The sequence below is a fragment of the Carcharodon carcharias genome, chromosome 18 (assembly GCF_017639515.1).
Source record: "Carcharodon carcharias isolate sCarCar2 chromosome 18, sCarCar2.pri, whole genome shotgun sequence".
In the NCBI taxonomy this organism is placed as follows: Eukaryota; Metazoa; Chordata; class Chondrichthyes; order Lamniformes; family Lamnidae; genus Carcharodon; species Carcharodon carcharias.
In genome coordinates, this window is record NC_054484.1 from 68,361,325 (window position 1) to 68,375,675 (window position 14,351).

At 45.6% G+C, this 14,351-nt stretch overlaps 1 protein-coding gene across 2 annotated transcripts in view; it reads left to right on the top strand.

The window, feature by feature from the left end:
• The first annotated feature begins 7,633 nt into the window (after positions 1–7,633).
• Positions 7,634–14,351, top strand: part of LOC121290888 (cytochrome b-245 heavy chain-like) — a 48,570-nt gene continuing 41,852 nt past the window's right edge. Inside the window, exon 1 of one of the 2 annotated variants that reach the window (XM_041211915.1) lies at positions 7,634–7,748. In XM_041211915.1, coding sequence (XP_041067849.1) covers positions 7,704–7,748 — 45 coding nt within the window. In that variant the 5' untranslated portion in view covers positions 7,634–7,703. The remainder of the gene's footprint in view (positions 7,749–14,351) is intronic. The other variant, XM_041211916.1, reaches the window with a different exon arrangement.

The window sequence follows — 14,351 nt, forward strand, 5'->3', positions numbered from 1 at the left end:
CTGATGACACCCATGTGATGGCCTCAGACTGCAGCAGAGCAATGGTATAATGAGGATCATGCTGTAGCTTGCAGATTGGTGGAGCAGACCATCAGGATGCTGAAGATGAGATTGAGGTGCCTCGTCCGGTCTGGTGGAGCCCTGCAATACAGTTCACAGAGGGTGTCACACATTGTCATCGTCTACTGCACCATTTACAAACTGGCATTGCAATGGGGTGAGGAGCTGGCTGAGGAGGAGAAGGAGGAGTTGCACATCTCCTCCGATGAGGAGGACGCCAATGGGGATGAGGGCAAGGAGGTCCTTGGAGGTGCTGATGACGAAGATGAGGCCCTCACATGCTCGGGAGGCCCTCATAGCTGCTAGATTTGTGGAGGATGATGACAACATGCAGTGAGGAGACACCATAGATCCTCAGATCGCATTTGTGAATGTTTGATTCCAGTCTGACTTATGGCAGCGCAAATACTCTCTGGGAGAATGCTCATGTCATGGGGATGCAGTGGAGGACCTAGTATTCGCTCGATTGCAGGAGGATGATGATGTCATATAGTGAGGACACCCCATAGGTCTTCACATAGCCTCTCAGCGTGTCTGACTCTGGCTGAGGGAAGCTCACTTGCACTCTGTGATCAGGGTCATATCATAGAAATACAGCCATGAAACTTTAGAAGCTCCTGATCACTTGTCCATCTTCAGCACCTGAGCCCTTCAGGAGTTGGAGCACAAAATCAGTGGTCACAGATGCTAAAGAGATGGAGGCCAGCCCCATCTTAAAGATGCTGAGAGCACATAGACAATGAGAAAAGTCTATGGCAGCTGCCCACTACATTCTGGCAGCAATGTCAAGAACCACCAAGGTGCAGGCATCAGTGATGTGCCCAAGAAGTGTGAGGCCGGATCATCACTTTGGTCTGAAGGCTGCACAAAGCACAGGGAAGAGGCCCTGGACTGAGACACCTGCCTTTATGTTGTGCAGAACGGTTTCACATCTGAGTGACACAAAGTCTGCTCATCAGAACAAGCAGCCATAGGCAGGGAGACATTCTTGGGAGTTTATCGACAATAGTGAACAGTATATATAAGTATATATAAGTGCCCAGGCTGTGCAACTAATTCTCCTTAACTTTCCTAACCCTGCTACTACATCTTTGTGCTCCCCAGACATCCACAGTGGAGTTGGAGGCATCCTTCTGACTGTAACGCCCTGTCTGTGATGACCTAGGTGGGCATCCTCTGGAGGGCCGAGGCTTGGAGGGCCCTGGCCTGCTTTCAGGGTCCTGCTGTGTGACAGTGGCACCCTCCTCAGCCTGTGGAGCTGGTGCTGCTGAGGTCACAGAAATAGGGGAGTAGGATCAGAGCCACCTGGATGGATGGGCCCGGAGTGTGCACCTGCTGATCCTCCTCCTTATGGGTGTCTGGGGGCCCCAGGCTAACTCCTTGAGAAGCAGGTGTAGCTGGAGTGAGATTGAGCTGCCCGGCACCCCTCTTGCGTACATACTGTTCGAGGCCAATTATGACATTAGCGATGGAGTTGAGCCCGTGCAGCAGTGCAGGAGTGATGTCCTGGACCAAGGTCTCCATGGCAGCTGCCATCCTGTCAATGTTGACCTCGAAGACATTGAAGAGTGAAGGTGGCAGACTCCTCCATCGTGCCTTGCAATCTGAGGAGTGTAGCGGCCATCGCTTCCTGATGTTCCCGAGTTTGCCTTTGCAGCTCCAGCAATTGTGACATGGCTGAGTCCAGAGGCTCGTCATCTGACTCAGACTCAGAAATGTTCTGGCCTCCAACTGTCCTCCGAGTGCTGGGGACCTGGGAAGTCCCTGCCTCCACCTGCAGTGGATCAGAGAGTGCGATATCCTCACCACATTGTGATCCCGAGGCTACTCTAAAGCTGGGTCCTACCAAGGTGTGTGTCTCTGTGCTGGTGGAGGGCATGGGTGAGCACTGTGACGGGACTTCAGGGAGGGTACCTTCAGATTCCTCTTCAGAGGTTTTTTCAGGGCTTGATTGGAGGCCCTGGATCATGGAGTCCTTCGGCTGTTTGGCAGATGTACCTGTGAAAGCAAGGAGAGATAATTAGTGCTTGGCAGTGGCCTGTGATAGAGGACACATCACTCACAGTATGGTTGTCTGATGGATGTTGCACTGCTGGATCCTCACTTAGTAGAGCAGCGCTGACCTCACCCTCAGCACAGGACCAGTCGAGATCCTTGCCAGCCAACTGGATGGGTCTGCTTTCAAAGTCTATGAGGACCTTGATTTCGGGCATTCCGTCACCGGTCTCTCCCTGTCGTTCTGTGCCAGCTTGTCTTTCATGAGCACAGATGGAGAGATGGTATCAGGACGCCTGCCAGGCCAGTTGATAAATGTGCCTGGCCTGTGTGGGTGGTAAGTGGTCCCATGGTTGGGATGAGGACCATGAAGGTGAGTGTGAGAGAATGAATGGTGATGTCTCTTGAACTAGCAGTGAGTGAGGGCCTGTGGGTGTGTGATGGGATTGTGAGTGTGTGAGTTGAGAGTGATGAGAAGAGTGACTTACCCTGGCAGAACAGATCATTCATCCCCTTGCGGCACTGGGTGGCTGTTCTCTTTTGAAGGGCGTTGGCACTGACCATCGCTGCCACCGCCTCCCTAGGGAGGTTCATCTTGACAAAAGGCACTTGAGAGACACATCGCTGAACCTGGGAGCTGGAGTCTTCTTCAGTTTCAGGTCCATGTCTTCCGTGCAGCAGTGGTGGTCTGGAAGCACTGAGATGTGTGTTTGCAGCTGGACTTTCAAAATGGCGCCCGGCATGATGCAGCAGCGGGGTGATGGTGGATGGGCAAATGAGAGCCCACTCGACATGGAAATGGCTTGTTTCCCGGGATTGCATCAATAATGTGGCGAGTTTGGGATGGTATGACGTGCAAGCCCGCCATCAAGGTCAGCGAGTAAAACATCATTTTAACCACCTGCTACCGCATTTAATGCAAACATGGGATGATTCTGTCATGTGTGTGTGTCTGTGTGTGTGTTTGTTTGTGTGATGTGTGTGTGATGTGTGTGTGGGGTGTGTGTGACGTGTGTGTGTGTGTGTATGTGGTGTGTTATGTGTGTGTGATGTATGTGTGTGGGTGTGAGAGTGTGAGGAAGTGAATGTTTTTGAGCGTGTGTGTGAGAGTTTGTGTGTGAGAGTGTGTGTGATTGAGTGAGTGTGTGTGTGAGAGAGTGTGTGTGCATGTGTCTGGGAGTGAGAGAATGAGTGTGCACATGTGCGTGTGAATGAGATTGTGTGTAGGAATGAGGTAGTGAGTGTGTGTGTGTGTGGGAGTGAGAAAGTGAGTGTGTGCATGTGTGTATGTGTGAGTAAGGGAGTGATTGTGTGAGTGTGTGAGTGAGGAAGTGAATTATTGTGAGTGTGTGTGTGGGAATGAGAGTGTGTGTGTGTGTGTGTGTGTGTGTGTGTGTGTGAGGGAATGAGTGTGTGCATGTGTGTGAGTGAGGCAGTGAATGTTTGTGAGTATGTGTGTGTCTATGTTAGTGACAGGGTACATGTGTGAACGAAGTGGTGAGTGTGTGCGTGTGTGAGTGAGAGTGTTTGTGAGAGAGAGTGTGTGTGCGTGTATGTCTGGCAGTGAGGGAATGAGTGTGCACATGTCTGTATGTGTGTGTGTGTGTGTGTGTGTCTGTGTGTGTGAGAGAGAGAGAGTGTGAGTGAATGTGTGTGTTGGTGTGAGATTGAGCATGTGTGTGTGTGTGAATGAGATTGAGTGTGTGGGAGTGTGTATATGACAGAGCGTGTTTGTGAGAGTGTGTATAGAAGTGAGATTGAGTGTGTGTGTGTGTGGAAGTGAGATTGTGCATGTGTGTGTGTGTGTATGAGTGAGAGAGTGTGTTTGTGAGTGTGTGTGGGAGTGTGTGTGTGAGTGTGTGTCTGTCTGGGAATGAGTGTGTGTGTGTTTATGTGTCTGCATATGTGTGTGTGCGCATGTATGAGTGTGTGCGTCTGGATCTGTGTTGGACTGAAAGAGTGAGTGTCTGTGTCTGTGTGGGTGTAGAAGTGAGAGTAAGTGTATGTGGGACTGAGATTGAAAGTGTGTGTATGAGTGTGTATGTGGGAGTGTGTGTGTGTGGGAGAGTGAGAGAGCTTGTGTGAATGAGAGTGTGTGTGAGTCGGAGCAAGGAAGTGGGTGTGTGTGAGAGAGAGTGAGTGTGTGTGGGAGTGAAATTGATTATGTGGGAGTGTATGTGTAAGAGAGTGTGAGAGTGTGTGTGTGTGAGTGTGTGAGTGAGTGAGTGATTGTGCGTGAGTGTGCATGTGTATATGAGTGAGAATGTGTGTGTGGGAGCAAGGGAGTGAGTGAGCGTGTGTGTGTGTGTTTGTCAGTGAGAGAGTGCATGTGTGTGTGGAGTGAGAGTGAGTGTTTGTGAGTGTGTGTGGGAGTGTAGGTGTGGGGGAGTGTGTGTGCATGTGTGTGTGGTGTGGTGTGTGGTGTGTGTGTGAGGGGTGTGTGTGTGTGTGTGTGTGTGTGTGGGGTGTGTGTGTGTAGGTGTGACAGAGTGAGGAAGTGAATGTTTGTAAGCATGTGTGTGTGGGAGTTTGTGTTTGAGAGTGTGTGCATGTGTGATTGAGTGAGAGTTTGTGAGTGTGTGTGTGAGACAGAGTGTGTGTGTGTGTGTCTGGGAGTGAGAGAATGAGTGTGCATGTGTGTGTGGAAACGAGGAAGTGAGTGTGTGTGTGAGTGAGAAAGTGAGTGTGTGCATGTGAGTGAGGGAAGTGAGGGAGTGAATGTTTGTGAGTATATGTGTGTGGGAATGAGAGTGTGAGTGTGTGGTGTGTGTGTGTGAGGGAATGAGTGTGTGCATATATGTGTGTGTGTGTGTGTGAGTGAGGGAGTGAATGTTTGTGAGTGTGTGTGGGAGTATGTGTGTGTCTATGTGAGTGACAGTGTGCATGTGTGTGTGTGTGTGAATGAGGTAGTGAGTGTATCTGTGTGTGAATGAGAGAGTGAGCGTTTGTGAGTGTGTGTGTGAGAGAGTGCGTGTGCATGTGTGTCTGGCAGTGAGGGAATGTGTGTGCACATGTCTGTATCTGGGTGTGTGTGAGTGACGGAGTGAATGTGTGCATGTGTGTGTGTTAATGTTTGAGACTGTGTGTGTTTGTGTGTGTGTGTGCATGTGGGCGTCTGTATGTGGGAACAAGGCAGTGAGTGTGTGCGTGTGTGAGTGAGAGAGCAAGTGTTTGTAAGTGTGTGTGTGTGAGAGACTGTGGGCGTGTGTGTGGCTGGGAGTGAGGGAATGAGTGTGCACATGTGTGCGTCTGTGTGCTTTTTGTGTGTGTGTGAGAGAGAGAGAGTGGAAGTAAATGTGTGTGTTGGAGTGAGAGTGTGTTTTGGGAGTAAGATTGAGTGCGTGGGTGTGTGTGTGACAGAGTGTGTGTGTGAGTGTGTATAAGAGTGAGAGTGAGTATATGTGTGTGTGTGTGGGTGGAAGTGAGATTATGTGTGTGTTCGTAAGAGTGAGAGAGTGTGTTTGTGAGTGTGTGTGAGAGTGTGTGTGTGTGAGAGTGTGTGTGCGTGTGAGTGTGTGTGTCTGGGAGTGAGTGTGTGTGTGCATGTGTGGATCTGCGTTGGACTGAGAGAGTGGGTGTGTGTGTCTGTGTGTGCAGGAGTGAGAGTGAGTGTGTGTGTGGGACTGAGATTGAGTTTGTGTTTGTATGAGTGTGTGTATGTGGGAGTGTGTGTGAGAGAGTGAGTGAGTGTGTGAATGTGCGTGTGTGTGTATACCTGAATAGAATGTGTGTGTGTACTTGAGTAGAATGTGTGGGTGTGTGTGTCTGTATACGTGAATAGAATGTGTACGTGTGTGTGTGAGCGAGGGAGTGAGTGTGTGTGGGAGTGAAATTGAGTGTGTGGGAGTGTATGTGTGAGATTGTGTGTGTGAGGTGTGAGTAAGTGAGTGAGTGAGTGTGTGTGCATGTATATGTGAGTGAGAATGTGTGTGTGGGAGCAAGGGAGTGAGTGTGTGCATGTGTGTGTGTGGGTGAGAGTGAGTGTTTGTGAGTGTGTGTGTGGCAGTGTATGTGTGAGAATGTGTGTGTGTGGTGTGTGTGTGTGTGGTGTGGTGTGTGGTTTGTGTGTGTGGTGTGTGTGTGAGTGAAAGTGAGTGTTTGTGTGTGTGTGAGAAAGTATGTGTATGGGAGTGAGATTGAGTGTGTGGGAGTGTATGTGTGAGAGAGTGTGTTTGGGGGTGGAATATTTGTGTGTGTGAGCAGGAGGGTGAGTGTGTTTGTGTATGTGTGGAAGTGCGAGAGTGAGTGTGTGCGTCTGTGTGTTTGAGTAAGGGAGTGAGTGTGTGTGGGAGTGAGAGAGTGAGTGAAAGTGTGTGTGTTTGTGTGTTTGTGTGATGGAGTGTGTATGTCTGTGTTTGAGTGAGAGAGTGAGTGTGTGTGTGAGTGAGAGAGTGATTGACAGTGTGTGTCTGTATTTGTGTGAGTGAGAGAGTGAGTGAGTGTGTGTGTCCATGTTTGAGTAAGAGAGTGAGTGTGTGTGTGTGAGAGAGTGATTGAGTGTGTGTGTGTCTGTGTTTGTGTGAGTGAGAGAGTAAGTGAGTGTGTGTGTCTGTGTTTGAGTGAGAGTGAGTGTGTGTGAGTGAGAGAGTGATTGAGAGTGTGTGTGTCTGTGTGTTTGTGAGTGTGACAGTGAGTGAGTGAGTGTGTGTGGGAGTGAGAGAATGATCGAGAGTGTGTGTGTCTGTGTGCTGTGTGAGTGTGAGAGTGAGTGCCTGCTTTATTCCCAGTCTCAGGTTTCTCACTCACTCTCACCATCACACTCCAATACATATGCACACACACGCTCACACTAAGTGAGTAAGCACACTGAGACTGGGAGTCAGCCAGGCACACACACACTGACCCTCTCACACTCTGGTCATTTTTATTAATTGCTCTTTTTGTAGCTTAACAATTTATTGTTATGACATCGCTTTACTTTTGCTCAGTAATTGTTTGTTTTATTTATACCTCAACTTTTTTTCTGGAATTCGCTTTATTGTTGTGCCGCACCTTATCTTTCTGAAATTTGCTCTTCAGCCCCTTGAGGAATAAAAATTGCACATGTGGCTCCCGAGCAAACAGGTGGAAAGGCTTGGTTTCGTGTTTCTTGAGTGTTGTTGGAGCTGCACTACTCCAGGCAAGTGGAGAGGATTTCATCACACGCTTGACTTGTAACTTATATGAGGCAGACAGGCTTTGAGGAGTCAGGAGGTGAGTTACTCACTACAGAATTCCCAGCCTCTGACCTGTTCTTGTAGACACAGTATTTATATGACCGGTCTGGTTATGTTTCTGGTCAATTGTGATCCCGAGAATGTTGATGGTGGGATATTCAGTGATGGCAATGCCATTGAACATCAAAGGGGTGGGGGGAGGGGCAGGTGGTTAGTCTCTCTCCTGTTGCTTACAAAAATATCTAGCAATAGCCAATTGTAAGCCTGTCTGTGCTGCGAAGAGCAAGAAAGAATTCATTTAATGAGACATCAGAAACAATAATGTTTAATTTTTAGTACCCATAATTAAGCCATGTAATCCATTTTATTCATTTCATTTCTTGTCCAATTGAGAAGAAGGATGTTGTGCAACTCACAGACAAAATTCTCACTTCCTTGTAAGTTTGGTTAAATTCACATCTGTGGGCTAATGAGTTCTTCGTTGCTTCAAGCATGGGAAACTGGCTGGTGAATGAGGGAGTTTCCATCTTTGTGATTGTAAGTACCCCAAAAGTAAAAAGTAATGAGGAAATGTTCCATATTTTTTACCTCCTGCTCCATTCTTCTTTCAGTGTTCCTGAAAAAAAATTGAAAAGTAATTTTTTTTTTTAATTGTTTTCATTTTTTTAAGGCCAACTATGGTAGGTTAAATTTATATCTTGTTATTTTGTGGCTGCTATTTCAGTGAACTGAGGTGCTTATGCTTTCAATTGTTTGTTCTGCAGAAAACAAACTATAAATCAAAACACTTAGAATTTCCCTGCGCCATTTGTTAGAATTTCTCTGTGTGATTTGTTAGAATTTCTCTGTGTGATCAAACAAAATGCTCATAGAATTGTTCAGATTTGGAAATGTGATTTCCTTTCTGATGGTGCTTTAACTAAATAATGAATATTAAATATTTAAATTCAAATATTCCTCTTAGAAGTCTTTGCTTTGCCATGGATTTCAATGTGTTGTTGGTAAAACTAGTCAAATAACAAGCAGTAGATTTGTTATGTCATGAGCAAACAGAACATGTATTTTAATGAAGTTATTGCTGCACATATACAAGTTAGCAAGGGAACCATACATCTGTAGGTGTTGCATTAGTGAGTTTGAGTGTTTATTGTTAATTGTATGTTTAATAAAGTAGCATAATCATTATGTTACTGGACTAGTAATCCAAAATTCTAAAGTCAGGACGAATAAATGCATGGAGTGCGAGTTCAATCCCACCATGGTATTTTCAGAGTTTGAATTCAGTTAAAACAAATCTGGATAAAAAAACATTTTAAAAATGATCCTGAAGCTACCAGATGCCAGTAAAGATGCAACTGGTTCATTAAAGTCCTTCTAGGGAAGGAACCTTGCCATCCTTGCACAGTCTTATCCGCATGTGATTCCAGTCCCACCCGAATATGATTAACACTTAGCAACCATCTGAAGTGGCTTAGTAAGGCATCCAGTTGTATGAAAATTGCTGTAAAAAATAGAAAGAATTGTGCTGCAGCAGGACAAGAAGCTAACCCAGCTCTACCCTCTCAGGGCAATGAGGGATGGGCAATAAGTGATAGCCTGGCCATTGATGACCACACCCCAGAATGATTTTTTTTAAGAGTTGAGAGATTATTATTTAAAAAGTTGTCCTAATTTTTGATTAGCACATCTATCATCCCACAGAGGAGTCTGGAGAGCGTCATTCAATAAATATTATAATGTGAAGTCAATAGATTTGAGGTATATTAAAATGAATTGTACAAATTGCTATTACTAGCACAAGCAGACATGGCAAATAAATTTCATCCAGATTGGTGTAATTTAGGAAGTGAAATAGGGAACTTATCTTATTTTTATTCTGGTCATAACTTCAGAAATGAACTTTTGCATGACCGTTTGTAATGAACTTTGATCATTTTGTATCAGTATGTGTCATATAAAGGGTGATTTCCTTCTGCCCTGCTCCCAAAACAGCCAGAAATGAGTACTAACCCCTTCTGATTTGCACCCAAAATCCCTCTATGGTTTTTTCTGGTGTTTGTACCTGACTGTGCCTGAAGAGGGCACAGAAATGTAAATGCAGTGGCAATGGATGTCAGAGGGCTATGTACCCAGATTTTCTCTAACAGTTCTTGGCTCAAATAAGGGGTCAACCGTCTCCAGAAAAATCTGGTGTTGTTGATTCTTGAGTTGCTGTTGAATTATATTAATCATACGTGAAAGGCTGGTAATATCAAGATAGGTCTTCACTTCTAACTTTTTGAATAAAAATTGATTTGCTTCTTTAAGACATTTTGCAAAATGCTGTTAGCCTTTTACATTTAGTGTTAGGGTTGTGTTCAGCATTCAACCCCCAACCCGCACATCATTCAACCCCCACCCCTCTCCTTTGCAATATGTTGCATTTGCAGGCACAAAATAAGAAACAACGATAAGCATCTTCAATAACACCTGAAGACACCCATCTGAGCCACTCCTGGTCATAACGGTTTTCTTAACCAGAGAGTGGGAATCCAGGCATCCCACAATGATACCTCAATTCCATGCCACTCTGGAATAAAAAGAGATGTCTCATAGCCAAACCAGCTCTATTTATGTACCATCATCCCAGTGATGGCATAGTAGCTATTGGTATTCTTAAGGGGAAGACAAAATCACAGTTTTTGGTGGCTATGGTTAATTATAACACTTACCAGTTATCATCTGCAGCCTTCACTTTTAATATTTGATTCTAGCCATAGTTGTTGTGTAACAGGTTGTATCAGGGTGGTTCTGGTTGCTAGCCACAAATCAAAATGTAGATTCACTTAATATTCTGTCCACGTGCCTGCCTTATACTGCCATCACTATTTATGTTGTAACCTTTGTGCTTTTCATGAGAACGGCTGTTCTGATGCATGCCCTGTTGAAAGGGCACTTTGATGCATCCATCTATTGTTGCAAATAGGCCAGAAGTGGCAAAATTTCCAAGAAGCAACTGTAATTTTCCAATAATTTTTGTACGGCATACATATCGGAAAACATAGTTTGGACCACTAGTCTTATTTCCCAGTTTTTACTGGTGTTCCATTTTAAGGTATGCAAAACCAGTTCAGACCAGTATTCTTATTTCCCAGTTTTTACTGTTTTTACGTTCTAGGCCTAACCCATGAATGCAGACCCTCTGAGAATTTCTCCCATGATTTATATTAAATTTCCTTGGCTTAGTTTCAGTGAACATTGTAGAGGTGTCAAATTTTCCATCATTTATCCATCTAAATCAGTTGAGTTAGGGTTTTAATCGAATGCTTTGTGACAGGCCTATGATTCAGTTTGGTTCAAAATTGTGGTGGATATTTACTGGGCAGGTTTGGTAAGCCAGGGTTGGAGTTTCAGACATGAAACCTGGACATCCATGTCTCCTGGCATGGTGTGAAGAACTCCACAGCACCAGACAGCACCCTCACTGACAGGCTTGACTTCCAGTCAGGCAGGGAAGATTCCACAGCAGGCTGGCCCGCAGGACTGGGTAGGTCTGAACCATGACCCTGGGTGGGGTAAAAGGAAGGTTCAACCATGGGGATGTCGAATCCTGGAAGGGTCTGTACCAGGGTGGGAGGTGGTCCTCCAACTGGGGAGAAGAGGGTCCAATCCTGATGGGGTGGTGCCCAATCCCAGAACTCAGTGGACTTTATATGGGCAGGGTGTCTGATGGGGAGGAGTCAGGGGTAACATTCCTGCTTCCCCTGGCCTACAAGCAATGCCATAAAAACACCTAACTTCTCCCTACATTCTTCCCAATCCAATGTATTCCTCCATATTAAAATTCTCCCCTATATTGAAATGACTAGAATTAAATACTAAAAGCCGAAAATGTAGGCATTGTTATATTGTTTGATCTGATGATAAATCAGATTATGGAAGTTGTGTTTTGCATGGAGGTGAACTCATTCATCCCAAAATTTACTGAACCAAAATTTCCAAGCTAACTGAAGAAGACCTGATCGGTATAACATGGTGTTTTAATTCCATAGACAGGAATTTTTTTATATCTGGTTTGGAAGTCAACCAGATTGTCAGTCTCAGCTCCCTGTCGTACAAGGAATGCTCCAGAAAAGGCCACAGCCCAGGAGTAGCTAGATTTCCTGATCCAAGGGTTGCAGAATGTAAGAGCCTGGACTTGAAGGCTCATTAAAATATTTATGCGAGCGCCCTGCCTCCTGAAAGCCCCCTGGGTTGAAATCCCTCCTCATTTCACCTCCATTAAAACCATAGGTGGGCAGATTCAAAGTGGGTTGGGCTCAGGCTTGAGATTTTTACATTTTAGCATCTCACCTGGCCCAAACTTACCTGTGCTTGGGTGTTAAAATTACCCCCGTTATGTCAGCATTTGTACTTCCTGTGTAACGCAGGATGCTCTGTGCTGCTTATTGACATAAGATGCTGCTGACATCATTGTGTCTTTGAAATCCATTCTGACAGGTTAGAATAGTAACATCAAAAGGTTGCTGTACTGAAGAAGGCCATTCAGCCGGTCACCTTCATGGCCAATTGGCAAAAGCAACTCAGCTAGTCCCACTCCCCGCCCTTTTCCCAGGAATATTTTCATTCTCTCCGGATGGTTATCCAATTCCCTTTTGAGCGCCATGATTGAATCTGCCACCAGAACACTTTCAGGTAGGGCATTCCAGGTCAGGAACACTTGCTGTGTAAAAAAGGCTGCGTTTTTTGCCAACACAGTGCATGAGCAGTTGTAGCAGTTCACTCCGTGATGTCATTACAAGCAAAGGGTTCTGTGGAAGGGTCATGAGGACTCAAAACATCAACTCTTTTCTTCTCCGCCAATGCTGCCAGACCTGCTGAGTTTTTCCAGGTAATTCTGTTTTTGTTTTGGATTTCCAGCATCCGCAGTTGTTTGTTTTTATCTCTGCGATTAGAACCCTGCTCATTTCGCAGCCTCGGTGTAATGCTCATCCTCTCCACTTTGTTTCTAGCTTTTTTAAAGCAAAATTCAAACTTGCAGCAATCCTGATGAGAACTGAAATTGAAGAACAAAATTAAATTAACAATCCGAGAGAGTGGATTTTAGAAACAGAAAGTGCTGTTTTATTCAGGACAAAATACAATACTCATTTTCACCTAGGTAATTTCCTTTAGCTTTAGCTTTTTCTATAGCATATTTTCAGTTCTATTACAGGTATCAAACCCTGCATCTAAGAAGCGCAGGACCAGATGTGTGCCAGATTTGGGGATTTTACAGATTTTAGGTCTGAGGCCCAGCATGTACTTATAATACATAAAATAAAGTATGAAAAATAAAGAATAAATGGGATTTATTCAAGTTCCTACCCAGGGCGCCTACTTCAAATGTAGCTGATTTTCAAGTCCTTCCAGATTTTGGGACACCAAATAAGGGGTCCAGTACCCGTTTATACAAACACTGGTGGCTCAATCATCAATAGCTGAAACATTTTGCTATTCTCTGCATCGCTTCTGTTTTTTTTCATATAAAGTCAAATAAAATTCATTGTTTTCTCTTACACAATCTGTAAGGTACAGAGTATGTTAACAATAATCACAGAAATTTGTGGTTTTACTTTCCAACATTTTAAATCAGGCTGTACGCCAACACAGTCCATCCAATTATGTCAATGGTTTCCTGCACATGTGCAGACAAGTGCACAAGCGTAGATGGGTGCCATCTTGCACAGCCATCTTGCGTTGCAGGAGACACAATGTGTAAAAAATGTTCCTCTTCGGGTGGAATCGTCCCAGATTTGCATTGTGTGGTAGCAGGCAGGAAAAAGAACATTGCACCCGCTGGCCGCAATGGCAGCTTTTCATGCTGTATCGTCCCACTCCTGCCTCATTGATCATGCATTCCAGGAAAAACGCCATTTTGATGGCGGGCAGGCTCCAATTCAGCCGCCACGCCATCACCTCACTGCTGCATCACGCCAGGTGCCACATTTAAAGTACAGCCGCGTGCACATCTCTCAGTGCTTCCAGCCCAGGACTGCTGCAAATAAGACATGGCCCCGAAAGGCAAAAATAGACTGCAGTCCCCAGGTTTAGTGACACATCCCTCATGCCTTTTGGATGCCATGGAGGCCCAACGTCATGTCTTCTGCCCCCTGCTCTACCCGCAGGTGGGGCAGTAATATTACCACTCTGGCTTGGTAGGTGATGACAGCAGTGATCAGTGCCAATGTTGCACAGAAGAGGTTGGCCATCCAATGCAGATAGAGGATTAATGATCACATCCATATAGCCAGGGTACGGCAACCATCTCATCACTCTAAACTCACACACTCAAGTCCATCACACATTCACTGACATCCCACTCACTGCCAGCTCAAGGGACATCATCACTCACTCTCTCACACACATATTCTCACATCTCCATCTAGCCTGATCTCCTCTGGAGACTGTCTCCTCAGCCCTCACCATCTTGAGGCCACTTGCACAGGTCACCATGTGCCCCCCACACATACCCTGGGATACCCTCCCTCCCTGGTACAGCCTCTTCCTTTGCCTGAGGCCACTTCTCCCCTTTCCCCAAGCAAGACCCAGCCCTGCAAACGTTGAAAAACCATTCAAGCCTTATCGCTGGTCTGGTAAGTAGACACTGGCCCCAGAGACCCCTAAAAGTGATGTGGTGCTGTCTGCTGCCAGAAGCAAGGTAGGTAAACAAACCTCAAAGTCCCGAGCAAAGTGTAGCTCACTAGGGCACGTCACTTATATACAGTTATACAGCATGCAATTACACCAATGTGCTCGGATGACCCAGCATGCTGGGTGATTCCAGCTGGCAGGGCTTATAATTGTATGCAGAAGTATCACAATGAACTTCCCAATGTCCGACAGCAGGAAACACAGCCTGCCATTGACGGTTAGAGTGGACGATTGCAAACTGGTTTCACAACATTGTGAAACTGATTTTTGGCCTTCCCACTCACACCGCCAAGAATGCCAGGCGCCAACGGGCACTGAAAACACTGTTCATGTCGCCATTCTTTCTTTTGCTTTTCACCTTATATCAGTGTCCTCTGATTCTTTCCGCCAATGGGAACTGTTTTGCTCTAGCTCCTCTGTCTAGACAACTCATCATTTTCAACACCTTTATAAAATCTCCTCTGAGTA